At 38.4% G+C, this 13,094-nt stretch overlaps 1 protein-coding gene across 10 annotated transcripts in view; it reads left to right on the top strand.

The window, feature by feature from the left end:
- IQCE (IQ motif containing E) overlaps window positions 1-12,719 on the top strand; it is a 92,303-nt gene extending 79,584 nt beyond the window's left edge. For 9 of the 10 annotated variants that reach the window (XM_007498399.3, XM_007498401.3, XM_007498398.3 and 6 more), the window contains one exon: window positions 1,979-7,295. In XM_007498399.3, coding sequence (XP_007498461.1) covers window positions 1,979-2,109 — 131 coding nt within the window. In that variant the 3' untranslated portion in view covers window positions 2,110-7,295. Of the gene's footprint in view, window positions 1-1,978; window positions 7,296-12,594 lie in introns of those variants that run through there. The other variant, XM_007498396.3, reaches the window with a different exon arrangement.
- The last annotated feature ends 375 nt before the right edge of the window (window positions 12,720-13,094 follow it).

Raw genomic sequence — 13,094 nt, forward strand, 5'->3', positions numbered from 1 at the left:
AAGTGACTGATCACCTTAATACTTAAATCTTTATAAACCAATTAAGTACCTTTTTCTTGCTATGTGGAGGGAGAGTGCACCTTTTCCCAAACAGCTGTATTCATTGGACTGTTAGATTTGAATAGCAATTATGTTGGGATTTTTTTTTTAAGAATCATAGTCTTGATGGAGTTGTTCCAGAGTAGTATTTCAGAATCCTTTCCTTCCTACTAGGTCTGTAGAAAGAATTGTTTCCTGAGAATAGGTGAAAGGATTTTAGAAATAATGCATGTGAGAAGAAAGGTAATTATAATCGTGATACAATTAGAGCGTTTTGAGAGATGACACATCTTTATGAATCATTTTTAACTATTTTCATTTTATGTAAGGTATGACTATAATGAAAAATTTTTATTTTTATATATATAGGACCTGATGCATCCAAATGAGGGCAATCCTTTTCAAAGCAGTCATTTTATTTCAACATGCTTTCTTACTGAAAATAAGTTTAGAACCCCTTTATAGGAGTTGCCTTCAGAACCTTGCTGCCCATCCTTCCATTTTGGTATTTGTACATTTTTTTGATATATCTTGTTTTTACATCACCTTTATTTCTAAATATAACCTTCACCTTCCCCTACTCAGAAAGCCATCCTTTTTATAATAAAAGAATTAAAAGGGGAAAGAAAAATAGGAAATTTTGCACGTGTGAGCCAAGTCTGATAGTTTATGCTTATCTTCCCAAGCTTTTCTGAATTCTTCATACTATTTCTCATGGTGCAATAATACTACATTATATTCACATACCACAATTTGTTTAGCTATTCCCCATTGGGTATCTGTTTTGTTTCCATATTTGCTACCACAAAAAGGTGATGCATTCTTGGTGATGGCAAAATTTAATTGTCCAAGAATAAATTTAATTCATTAAAATAGTTCAAAGTCATTTGGAGCCAAGTCTGGTGAATGAGGTGGGTGATGAAGTCGAGTTCTGCAATTACGCATATGCATGTTTTTTTTAAAGTGTGATATTACAGGTCATTTTAGTCTCTGGTCCTCAGTTTCCTCCTCTGTAAATTGAGGGACTTGACTAAAATGACTTCTGAAGTTTTTTCTGACTCTAAACCTCTGATCCTATAAAGAAATGAATTGGTTTTCTTGCATGCCTCACAGCCTGGTTCTGAAGAGACTTCTTAAGTATCATAAATTTTTGGCAGGCCCTGGGTTCAAATCTGGCCTCAGATGCTTCCTAGCTGTGTGGCAAGTCACTTGACCCCAATTACCTAGTCCTTACCTCTCTTCTGTCTTGGAACAGATACCTGTATTGATTCTAAGACAGAAGGTAAGGGTTTTAAAAGCAAACAAGATAACATAGATTTCAAGTTGCCAGGTACCTTAGTGAGCTTCTAATTCAACTCCCCCTCATTTTATAGCTGAGGAAACTGATGCTAAGAGAGAATAAATGACTGACTTCCTCCAAGGTCAAAGGGCTGATAAGTAACTCAGTGAAAGTTTGGATGTGCTTTCTGGGATCCCAGTGCAGCGCTCTTTCTGCTGTGTATCTTCAGGTGGCTGCATTCCAGCTCAGCACCTGTTTGGTTGCCTACTTTCTAGTAGGGTTATCTTAAGGACAGTTGTATTCCTTAGTCAGGAAGGCACCTGGGAGGGACTGAGGCATTCCACTTTGGCTTTGCCCATTTTTCACCAGGTCTGTTTTCCCCTTTGAGACAGTCCTGGTGTGTTCAGCTCCAAATTCCTTCTTTTGGGGCTAGTGTTTGTAACAACATGAGAAAATTTCTTGATAAAACCAGTTAACCCTGGTCAGTGGTCTGTGTTGTACTGCTTTTTTGACTCCTGCCTTTAGGGGGAGTGCTGGTGATATTTGTATGTTTGAAACGGGTCCCATTTGTTCTGGAAGTTCAGTTGCCTGGAGAGAATTGTTTCCTTGAGGAGCGTATTTGGTATTATTGAATCTCATTTTCTTTGTGGTTAATTTCAGCTGTTTCCTCCCACACCCGGTTGCAGTCCATTGTTGCTTCACCAGTGGATGAGGAAAGCTCCGACGATTCCGATGATATTGTCATCTCTCCATCTCTGACCATGAAGAAAAAAAAATCTCACCATGTTTAGCTCCAGACTCTCATAACCCCATTCACTGTCCCACACTTGAAGCTGCTTTCATTCTTGGATGAGATTAAGGCTGAAAGCATTTAGGGCCACCTTGAGCTCTTATTCTCTCATGCTGGAAGAGCAGTTTGATTGGTAGGGAAATGACATTTATTTACTGTTCTTAGAGATTTATAAAAGGTGCTGAGCTAGCCACAATGCAAAATGACTTTTCCTCATGAGTGGTAGATAGTCAAAGAAAGCTTCAGATAGAGTCCAGGGTAGTTTTTCCTTTATTTTTGAAAGCATCATTATCAGAATTATTAGCAGATGAGAGCCATATTTTAAAGAATGGAAGCCAATTTTCAGTTTCCCATAGATTAACTCTTGTGGGCATGATAGCTCCCACATTCCTGGGCATGTCCACTCACCTGCTTTAGAACAGTACTGTACAGCACCACAACTCCTCAAAGCGTAGCTGATGATTATGTCATTGGGAAAATACAAATTTAAAAATTTATAAACTAAAGAAATTACATTAAAATTACTTTTGAAAATGTTTTAGATTGACTTAGCAAGGTGGCCTTACAAAGCCCAGCTGCCAGTATGACAAGCTAGGGAGGAATTAACTCTGAGGAGAAGAAAAGTCACTGATCACGAAGTAAAAATGAAGTCCCCCCATTCTGACATAAAAAGAGCCCTTGATTGTCATCTGTGGTAGAGGCATCAGTTGTTTTATTCTTACTTTGTAATAAAAACCACCCTTAAATCTTGAGCAGTCTATAACTAAAAGTAAGCTAAGTGCTGAATTCCTCCAGAATCCAGCTGCCCAAAATGGAAGAAGCTGCCATCCTTGGAAGGAGCAGCTGAAAACACTGGGGATTATAGCTATCAGAATAGCATTTCATCTGTGAGGAATATATTTTCCCCCTAGAAAATCACAGATAAGTCCCTTCTTTAAAAATACACACAGATCTATCTTCTAATTAAATATGTTAGAATTAGGAAGGAGATGAAACTTCAGAACACCCCTTGGCCAGAAGACATATAATGCCTTTTTAGAAAACAAGATTCAGATATTGCATTAATGCCCAGCTTTCCTGTATCTTGTGCTAGAGACTTCACTACAAGCCCCTGGTTCTGCAGTCGTTTCCTTGTGGCCTAAAGTAGTCATTGGCAGCAGGGAAACAGATGGGAGCTATTGATTTACATAGTTCTTCTGTACAGTGACCAAATCAACTGTCCCTAAGGCCTTATCCCCTTAGAGAGTTCTGCTTCCATCTCATGTAATAGGATCAAATCAACTGAGTAAAGTCTGGATGCCATATTTGTACTCTCTTCTTCAGATATCCTTTAGGCTACCCCCAGCTCCTTTCTCCAGCTAGGCAGTTTTTACAGAACTGGTTGAAAAGTGAAAAATTCATTCAAACAGCCAAATCTTTTTGCTTTGTTATTAATTGTCATAGTGTCAAATAATTGTTCCTTGAAAAAGAGTTTTTGACTGATGGTTTGACTAAGCTGATGGGTGCTTTTGGCATTTGGGAAATTCAACCTCACACCTGTTCCTTTGTAGTCTTTCTCCTCCTTTCTTTCACCAGGCTCCACAGCTAATCTTCTCAATAAGGCATAAGCACCAAGAAGATTCAGTTAAATAAGAAATCCAGATCTAGAATAATTGCTTAGCTGGTATAGGCTCAAAATTAAAATTTTTACTACTCCCCCACTTAAAAATATATACATATTCCATTTCCTTCTGCATCTGCTTTTTAACTTTTAGGAATTAATGATCCAAGAAGTTATTTGTATCTTCATGGGTTCAAAGTTTGGGAAGGGGCCCATAGCCTTCCTTTTCTTGTTAGGAAATTTGGCTTTGAGGCTGAAGCTTCTTATCAAGATAAGATATATGGAGGGTAACAGGATAACAAGCAACTGTCAGCCTAAACAATGATTACTGGGGCAAACAAACTCAACATGCTTCTGACAAGTCAGAGAAGTTGGATTCTTCTCCAGAATGTCAAGAAATGAGGCTGAGTTGAACATGACCTTTATAATGTATCTGGAGATGTCTGTTGAAGGAAAAGATTGGGGAAAGCTCAACCCTTTTTTTTTTGTAATTTCTAATAATATAGAGAGTTATTTTTGTTAGTAGGCATAAGTTTTTGAGTGGAAACCAGTAAGAATTGTAAATATGATGATTCTTTCTGAATGTTGTACTTCAATACTGCATTAAGGATTTCGGATTGTTTTTTTGGAGGAGAGGAGGTAAATATATAAGTTTAGTCCTTCAGCTATCTCATCTCCATCCATGTCTACACATCTTAGGGATCAGGTACCCTCTGCATTTCTGTCAGAGCATGAAAATGTCTTTTAGAAGAGAAGAGGAATCTACTACTGCTACTACTATACTACTGTTAGCACAACTACCACCACCACTCTGTGTTCAGGATTTCACTTTAGGTAGCTCATTCTCTTCCTGGAGAAAAGCATAGGATGTTGTCAGCTTCTGGTGTGTCTTACAATTGCCACTCTATGTATGGTCCTTAATGTTGTGTGCTACTTAAGAATTAAATTTGGCAGAAAGAAGCTGCTGCTAGCAGTGTTTGGATGTAAGAAGATGCATCAAATCCAAGTGTGACTTGTGGGTATGAAGACAAAGGGAAGCTTCTCAGGCTGACAGGCCTAGCTGAAGAAAATAGGCCTTTTCCTCCAGATTGTGCATTCTCCTTCAGTTGAAACAATTTTCCTTAACATTTTTCTGCCTACAATGTGACTTCCTCCATAATCCATTTGCATTCTTTAACATGGAGCTGTACCCTTATTTGAGTTCCCTAGAAAATTGTCCATTTGTCTTAGCAGAAGACAGCTGCATTTATTGAAAAACCTTTAATGAGTTCAGAAGAAAGCCAAAAGCCTATATGAGTGTTTCTGGTTCAATCTCAATGTGAAGATTTAAGAAGTGAGACTTTTCATTGTGTGTAGAATAAACTAGGACCTTAATCCTAAAGACCATGTTTTCACAACGCAAAACCCCTACTATAATTGGATAGTCTCCATGGGTAAGCTCTGGCCCAAACCACCCATTTAAACATGGTGAGGCTCATTCCTCTGAAGAAAGGACAACTTGTGTTTGCTACCTTCTACCTCCTCTTCAGATAAATAGAACAGCTTTTAGGTCCATTTGCTTAGCATCTTTCACTCTAACACCACTGCATTTCCTTGAAAATGTAAAATATATAAGGAAAGAAAAATTTCTGTTCCTAGCATGTAGAAAGTTTAATTTTGAAGGAAAAACCCTCAATGTCAGGTATCTTCTTTAAATAGAAATGATGGTAATCATCCGTGAACAGAAAGCTTAATTTTAGATACAGAATTTTTCATCACTTTTCTCCCAAACATTTTTAAAAAATTAATATCAGCAACCACTGTTGGAGTGGTGCCTGATAAATTGATGCTTCTATTAAATTTAAGAAACTGGCTCTTTTATCTGTGGCTTATCATAGCTCATACTAGCATTCTCAGCCAAAGGAAACTGGATGGCTGCTTCACAATGAGGCTATATTTCCATTTTATCCCTTCAGTGGAAATACTGTCTGAATAGTTTCCATAGACTGCTGCTGGGAACCCTTCATTCCCACTACAGCCCATTCTCTGGAACTGACCTTCCCCACAGGGTAGATTACTCCCGCTGAGCATTCACATCCATAATTGTTCTCTTCTATAGGAATAGTGGGGGAAATGCCTTGTCAGAAGCTGGGAACAGGTTGTTCCATTAGCTTTTCTGAAGATGCCCTTAGAGCAATATGGGAGTGATTTCTAATTAATTTCAGTGGTGGTACATCTATATGGATCCCTTACTTCAGATTCATCCCCTGGGCTTGTGTAATCTTGGAAAAGAAAAGTGTTGGAGGGCAGGATTATAGGATATGTGTCATGTGCAGGTGTCAAAGCCAAAGTGGCATAGTTTCACAGACTCTTCTGGATAGGGAGATGTTTAGATGATGCAAACTGTAAAAAGGGAACTCCATTATGGAATTAAAACAATAATGAAAAGCTATTGGCTACATATTAGAGTCTATTACAAGGACATTCATTTTTTAAAACAACTATAAAATGTTTTAAATGAAGTCAAATCTAAGATGCTGAAGGTGTTTGTGTTATAGTGTCAGTCCTAGAAAAGAGGAAGCTATAGCAGTAGAAGCTTGGCTGCTTCCTATTGGGGATTTGAAGGCAAAGGCCCACTTAGAGATAGGTCAAACTAATCATCTAGATAGGGCTCTTCTTTCAATAAGATAATTTCAGTTGCAGTACAGAAAACTTCTCAGACCAGGTGGAGGAGGGGGGAAGAAGGTTAAAATGTTAGGAACATTATTTTTCTTTATTATACTATACCCATTAAAGAAACACAGCCAAAAGAAATTAATGATACTGATTAAAAGAATTTCATTCAACCTGTACTCACCATTACCCCACAAAAAGAAAAATAGCAGAAAGAAATGTAACCTTAGATCTCCAAATGGATCAAAGGCCATTATTCTCTTCCTTTTTCTCAGCAACAAAACCAATTGAATTTCGGAAAAGGATAGACCAACTTGGCTTGGATCTATCAAGATGGGTCCAGCCAAGCCTTACTCCAAGGCTTGTTTTCAAGAAATAAATGTTCCCTACTGAAAAGACCAATGACCTTGTAAAGTCTTCAAGGTACAAGTGAAAATTAAACTCTATTATGATTTGTCTAATCTAGTTACAAAAGTTCCATTTTCTTGTTATGGGAGCACTGTGTACTCAACTGTTGCTCTTCCTCTGTAAACTACAGGAATTTATAGTAGACTTGGGGAAGCAAGAATGTGATGCAGCATATATAATTATTTGGTGCCTTGGCCAGATTCTAGACTTAGCATTTCTTACATCATCCCATCTTTAAGTGCCTCTGTCCTAATATGGTCTGCTATTTTACCCAATTCTATGCCGATCATGGTTAAATAATAATGTTTTTAGGTTGGAGAAATTGGAAAGACTCTGAAAAGAATGAAATGTAAATCTGTTAACTTGGATTGCAAGGGAGAGCATTGCTCTGTATGTTATCTTACATTTTTTATTTAGAACTGTTCCATTCTTGAACATAATTTATACATGAATCTCTTGGAATGGAAAAGGTTTTTTTCTTTGCCTCATCATTAGCCTTTATAAATAAAAGTTGTTTTGCAGAGTAATTGTCTTGATTGCCCTATAAATGATTCCTTTTAAATTATCTCCAGGTGTGTAATTGCCTTTAACTTTAGATGTCCCTGCCCTAGAAATCTCATTTTCTGAAATTTGTTTTTATGTAGTTTTGTTCTTCAGTCCTGAAATTTAGAAACAGATGGGATATTGATATGTCCACCTTTATTCCTGCAAATGCAAGAACCCCACTTCAACTGGTGGCATTTTGGTTCATCTTTTAATTTTCTGCCCAATGTATACAAATAAGGAACAGAGTTGTAAGGAACTAAAGACTTAAGAAGCATTTCTATTAATTTGATTGATTATTTGTTCTAGAGCGGTTTTAAATTGAAATTAAAACAATATTAATAGAAATAGCCAAACAAAAAACTTGGTGAACTTAATCCCTTGTATTTTTTCCCCCTTTATTTGATTTCAAAGAGCATTTGCCACAAGGTGATTTTGGATTAAATGTATACATTCCCTTGCCATTAAACTGCTTATTGACTCCTTAAATCCCAGAACTATGTTGGTTTAGTCCCTTCAAGATTACCTTGTAAATCATTCCTGGCATTTGGAAGCTGGACAGTATCTTTATTCCCTGCAGTGTTCCGTGATGGCAAATTGTCCATTCAGAAAACTGATTTGCCCTGAAGGAAGAAAGGCCCACAGGATTCCTCATTAGCCAATAGAAAGAATGGTCAGTCAGCCAGATACAGAGCTTTGTGCCTCAAAACTATATCTTCCCCAAGAGTTCCTTGATTTCAATGAGACTTGTATTTATTAGCAGAAAGTCAAAATTCTGTGTTGTGAGTGTTCCACAGTGCAACAGTGGAGGGTGGGACTACTCAGTCTTAGCATGCATTTAGTCATTTACAAATGATTTAACAACTGGACTTTTAGGGTTCCCTCAGTGAAGAGTTTCCATTCTTGCTTGGATTCTCACTGTTTCAGATGAGAAAGGAAAAACCCATTCTGACATAGCCCATACACCTCTAGGAACGTTCTTTCCTGCTAGTGTCCATTCCAAAGATTAGTGTCAAATGAATTATCCCCAAATTCTATTTTTAGAATACCATAGAATGTAAGAACCTCTAAAGCATCTAGAGGGGGAGAGAGCTTCCTTACCTTTCCATTCTTCCAGGTTTTTGAGAAAAGCAGTTTTATTGTAGAAAGAGTATTGGACCTAGAGTTAGGAAATCTCTTCAAGCTCAGCCATAGAACTGGGAGCATTACAACCTCTCCAAGCCTCAAGTTTCTTGCCCATCAGATGACGGTTCGACTGCTTTGACTGTATGCAATTGGTGTTCATAAACAACTCAAATACAATTGTTTGACTTCTCCTGTGCAATGAGGCATTTTCTAACTTGTATTATGTTTATTTCTGCCTATGTTTCATTGTTCCTAAACTCCTGTAAGGCATTATGTGAGCTGTTATTCTTTCTAGAGGGTTCAGAACTTTAACAATTAAGATGGACAGAAAGTGGGAGAATAGGTCTTGGATCTGTGCCCAAACTGTTCCCCCCTCAACTTGTCAAGATGAAGGTAGCTGCTTTAATATCTTATTTGATGTAGCCCAATTTAAGCACTGAGTGGCATGTCTGTTAGACATTGCTGACCAAGGAATATGAGGAATGTTTGGTTTTCTGAGTGTCCTTGTTTCCATGGTGCTAGTCTCAATTGGAGAGAGGTGGAAGGCGGAGCACAAGAATCATGACCTGTATATTAAGCAGCAGCATAATAGCATACAGTTCATAGGAAAAACTCAGATCCATGCTCACTGTTTAAGCACTGCTCCGAGTTAGAAAAAGAAGCCAGCCATTCACTTAAAGCAGTCCTTCAACCATTTTTCCAGCCACAACTCACTTTCAATCCTTGTCAATGCAATGGAATAAGAATAGACTTTCTTATTTGAAAGAAGGCAGTGAGCCCACCAAATCAATGAGGTTGGAAAGGCATGGAAGAGGGAGAGCTCTTAGAGAGACCACCTTAAGACAAAGGGAAAAAACCCCAAAACAACACAATCTGGCATCCATGGAGCTAGTTCCTCACTGCTGGAAAAGAGTGCTACAGCGATGATGTAACTAGATAGTTCTATGACAGCTGCAGTATTAGAAGAGCCCAGACATGGAAGAGGAACATCATATTTGATGAACATAATTTGATTCCAGATTTTCTAGTCCTCCACCAACCCCAGATTCACAGTCTTGGATCATTATTGGTTTCACTATCATCAACTCCTTTGTTGTGTTCCCCCCCCCCCCCAGATTCTATTAGAAATCTGGATTAAGGGGAATCTTTAATGCCAACAAATTAGAGGAAAGAAGATGTAGCTGGAATATGCAAATGAATCAGTTGGGTCATTTGAAATACTTGAATATGGGGCGCTTGTTCTTCTTGGCTGTTAGGGATCCTCATGGTTGGGCAGGTCTTCTCCTCGTATCCAGAACAGGTCATCAGTATAGGAAGACTGCTACAAGGATAGACATTCTATCGAGGAATAAAAATTACATAAATGGAACTTCCCTTGGACTTTAGGCAGGCTGCATGGAGTGGGGCTTGACTTTGTTTTCAAAAGCTAGCTTCTAACTGCCTCCTATCCTTCCCTGCCTTATAGAATCTTACAATTGTAAGATCTTAAAATTAGGGAAGGAATCTGAGAGGTCACTTAAGAGACCCAACACTAAACTTGAAGTATAGAATCCTCTCCAAAGCATCCTGAACGAGTGATCATTTAACATACTGCTTGAAGACCTTAAGTGACAGAGTTCACTACCTCGAGGGGCAGCCCAGTCCATTTTTATTCACCTCTCTTAGAGAATCCCCTATCCCGAGTAGAAATCTATTTCCTGGAGACTTCTGTCTGTCAGTCCTAATTCTGCTCTAAGGTCAAGCAGAATCAGGGTAACACTTTTTGCAAATGATAATCTTTTAATTATTTGAAAAGCACATTCATATTGACCCGTGGCTCCACTGCCAATTTTATGTTCTCTAAACTGACCACCTTAATTCCTTCAAGTTTTTGTGCTATAGTTCCAAGTATCCTAGATGTCCCCTTCTAGAAGTGCACCAGCTTCTCTCAATGACATTCCCAAAATGTGGTGTCAAATTATACATCCTTGATTTACTACTCATAGACAGCTTCCTGAGGAGGTCTGTGGGAGTAGGGTGGAATATCAATTAAACATTGAATGGACATTTATTGAGATGAACTTTTTTTTTGAATGCTGTGAGGTACTATGCTAGGTGTTAGGGATATAAAGAAACTTGAAAAGCTTAAAATTTAAGAAAATGAAAAATAGGAACTTTTTAGAATGGAGGCCATCTGAGGTCCAACTCAGAGGGCATCCAATCCAACCCCTCTCCAAGGGAGGACTTGTACTACCCAGCCTCTCACATGTATGTATATATGTATATACATATGTGATTTATATATGCACTTGGATTCACAAGACCTAGACAGCCAGACAGATGGATGAGTGGATGGATATAGATAAGTAGGTAGGATAGATAGATAGATAGATAGATAGATAGATAGATAGATAGATAGATAGATAGATAATAGATAGATAATCTATGAATGTATAGATGCCAGATGCTAAATGAGTGCTACAGATAATCACTGCTCTAGTTGTTAGAAGAACAAGATCACTGTTTGGGGGATAGTTTGAGGCAGAGTGGGAAGGGCATTGAAAGACTGGTACAATTTGGCTATGGAGGTGAGGTCAATGAACACAATATGAAATGTTCTTTAGAGCTGCCTCCTTATGAAAATAACCTTGCTGCTCTGTCCCTGAAAAGAGATCAAGAGAAGTTTAAGCTGCCCTAAATAATCAATTGTAGTTGATTGTTAATATGTCATAGAAAGGGATCTAGGCATGTCCCTGCACTATTCCATGGTGCTTACAGAGATTAATTAGCTTGATGATAGAGGTACCTACTCTTAACAATGTGTAGTTTATAGATGGAGTAAGGAAAAGGAACCTTTACATAATTAAGTCCTGGGCAATGAGCTCCGAGATGTCAGGAAAGCTCCCCCTAGTGAAGTTCCAGGGAGAGCTCTGGGTTGCTCACACTGTTCTCTTTTCCAGTTTCCTCCTTCCTGCCTTCTTTTTTCATCCCAATGAAATCAGATTATAATGAAGTAGAAGATAGCTTTGAAGCTGAAAAGAAGCCACAAAACATTAGAGCCTGAGGATGGGGGGTAGGGGGTGGGGGGGAGGGACATAGTAGAAAGGTAGATGGGCAGTGTGTCTTGGTTTTGTCTTGAGAAGACATGACATTTTATGGGATTGGTTATTGTCACTAAATTTCAGGTTTCAGAGAATTAAAAGCCAGAAGGGATCTTAGTGGTCACCTAGCCTGTCCTCTTTTAATAATAATAACTACTAACATTTCTATGCACTTTAAGGTCCATAAAGCACTTTCTTAACGAACAACAACAGGAGTTATTTAACACAAGTGTTTTCATTTGTTCCTTTTTTAGGAACAAGAAAAGTAAGACCTAATGAGTGCTTGCCTATGGTCACACGGCTAGTTAGGGTTGGAGTGGGATACAAACTTAGCTCTCCAAACTCCAAATCCAGAAGCTTTTGCACCATACCATGTTGCTTCCTTCTCTTTCTTTCTTTCTTTCTTTCTTTCTTTCTTTCTTTCTTTCTTTCTTTCTTTCTTTCTTTCTTTCTTTCTTTCTTTCTTTCTTTCTTTCTTTCTTTCTTTCTTTCTTTCTTTCTTTCTTTCTTTCTTTCTTTCTTTCTTTCTTCTCTCTCTCCCTTCCCTTCCTTCCTTCCTTCCTTCCTTCCTTCCTTGCTTCCTTCCTTCCTTCCTTCCTTCCTTCCTTCCTTCCTTCCTTCCTTCCTTCCTTCCTCCTTTCTTTCTTTCTTTCTTTCTTTCTTTCTTTCTTTCTTTCTTTCTTTCTTTCTTTCTTTCTTTCTTTCTTTCTTTTCTTTCTTTCTTTCTTTCTTTCTTTCTTTCTTTCTTTCTTAATCAGCTAAAGGAGCCCTCTCCTCCTTTTGGGGCTGGCTACCTGAGCAACCATCACTACTCAGGTTCTAGTGAGTTGGGACAGTATCCTACCCAGGACAGAGAGGGGAGGAAAGGGGAGAGGGACAGGCTGGGGGTGCCTTGAATGTAACTCCCCCTGAAACGCAGTATTGCTGTAAAGAGGTAATTCTCATTAACTACTCTTTGCCATCTCATTGTTTGCCTTCATCAAACAGGTCCCAAGAGTTGGATCTTTTGCCATTTATCTTAGTCAATTGTCAGCCTCATTCTGATTTTCTCTTCAAATGTCTTTTCTTTCTTCTTGAGCTGGGAGTAACTGGCGAGGACAGCAGAAAGAGGAGGAAGTGACCCTCAGAAACTCCTCAGGCTGCAAGACCCTTCTGGCCACTGCTGAGCAGGAATTTTACAAATTCATTACAGAATTTTGAGGATATGTCTCTTTTTTGTGCTTTCCTGCATTCTGGCACTTGTGGGTGGCCACCAGGAAGATACAATGTGGATTTTATAAGTTACCAGTCACCAACCTGCTTCCTTGCTCATCTCCTTCCTTGTAATGGAGACCTTCGGGCCAGATTCAACTACAGTAAGGCCTGCATTATACAACATCATCAGGGGAATGAGCTGTTCCACATAAGTACATTTGCCACATAAAAAAAAAAAAAAGCTTGCCCCTCTAAGCACCAAAATTTGTTTTATTTTAAAACATTTTTGGATGAAAGTTCCTCTAAAATGTAATATATTTTCATAAACAGAGTATAGTGAACAGAACTTGTGGCAGTTAAAAGAGCACCAGATTTGGAATCAGA

Source organism: Monodelphis domestica, chromosome 7 (genome assembly GCF_027887165.1).
Source record: "Monodelphis domestica isolate mMonDom1 chromosome 7, mMonDom1.pri, whole genome shotgun sequence".
Taxonomy (NCBI): Eukaryota; Metazoa; Chordata; class Mammalia; order Didelphimorphia; family Didelphidae; genus Monodelphis; species Monodelphis domestica.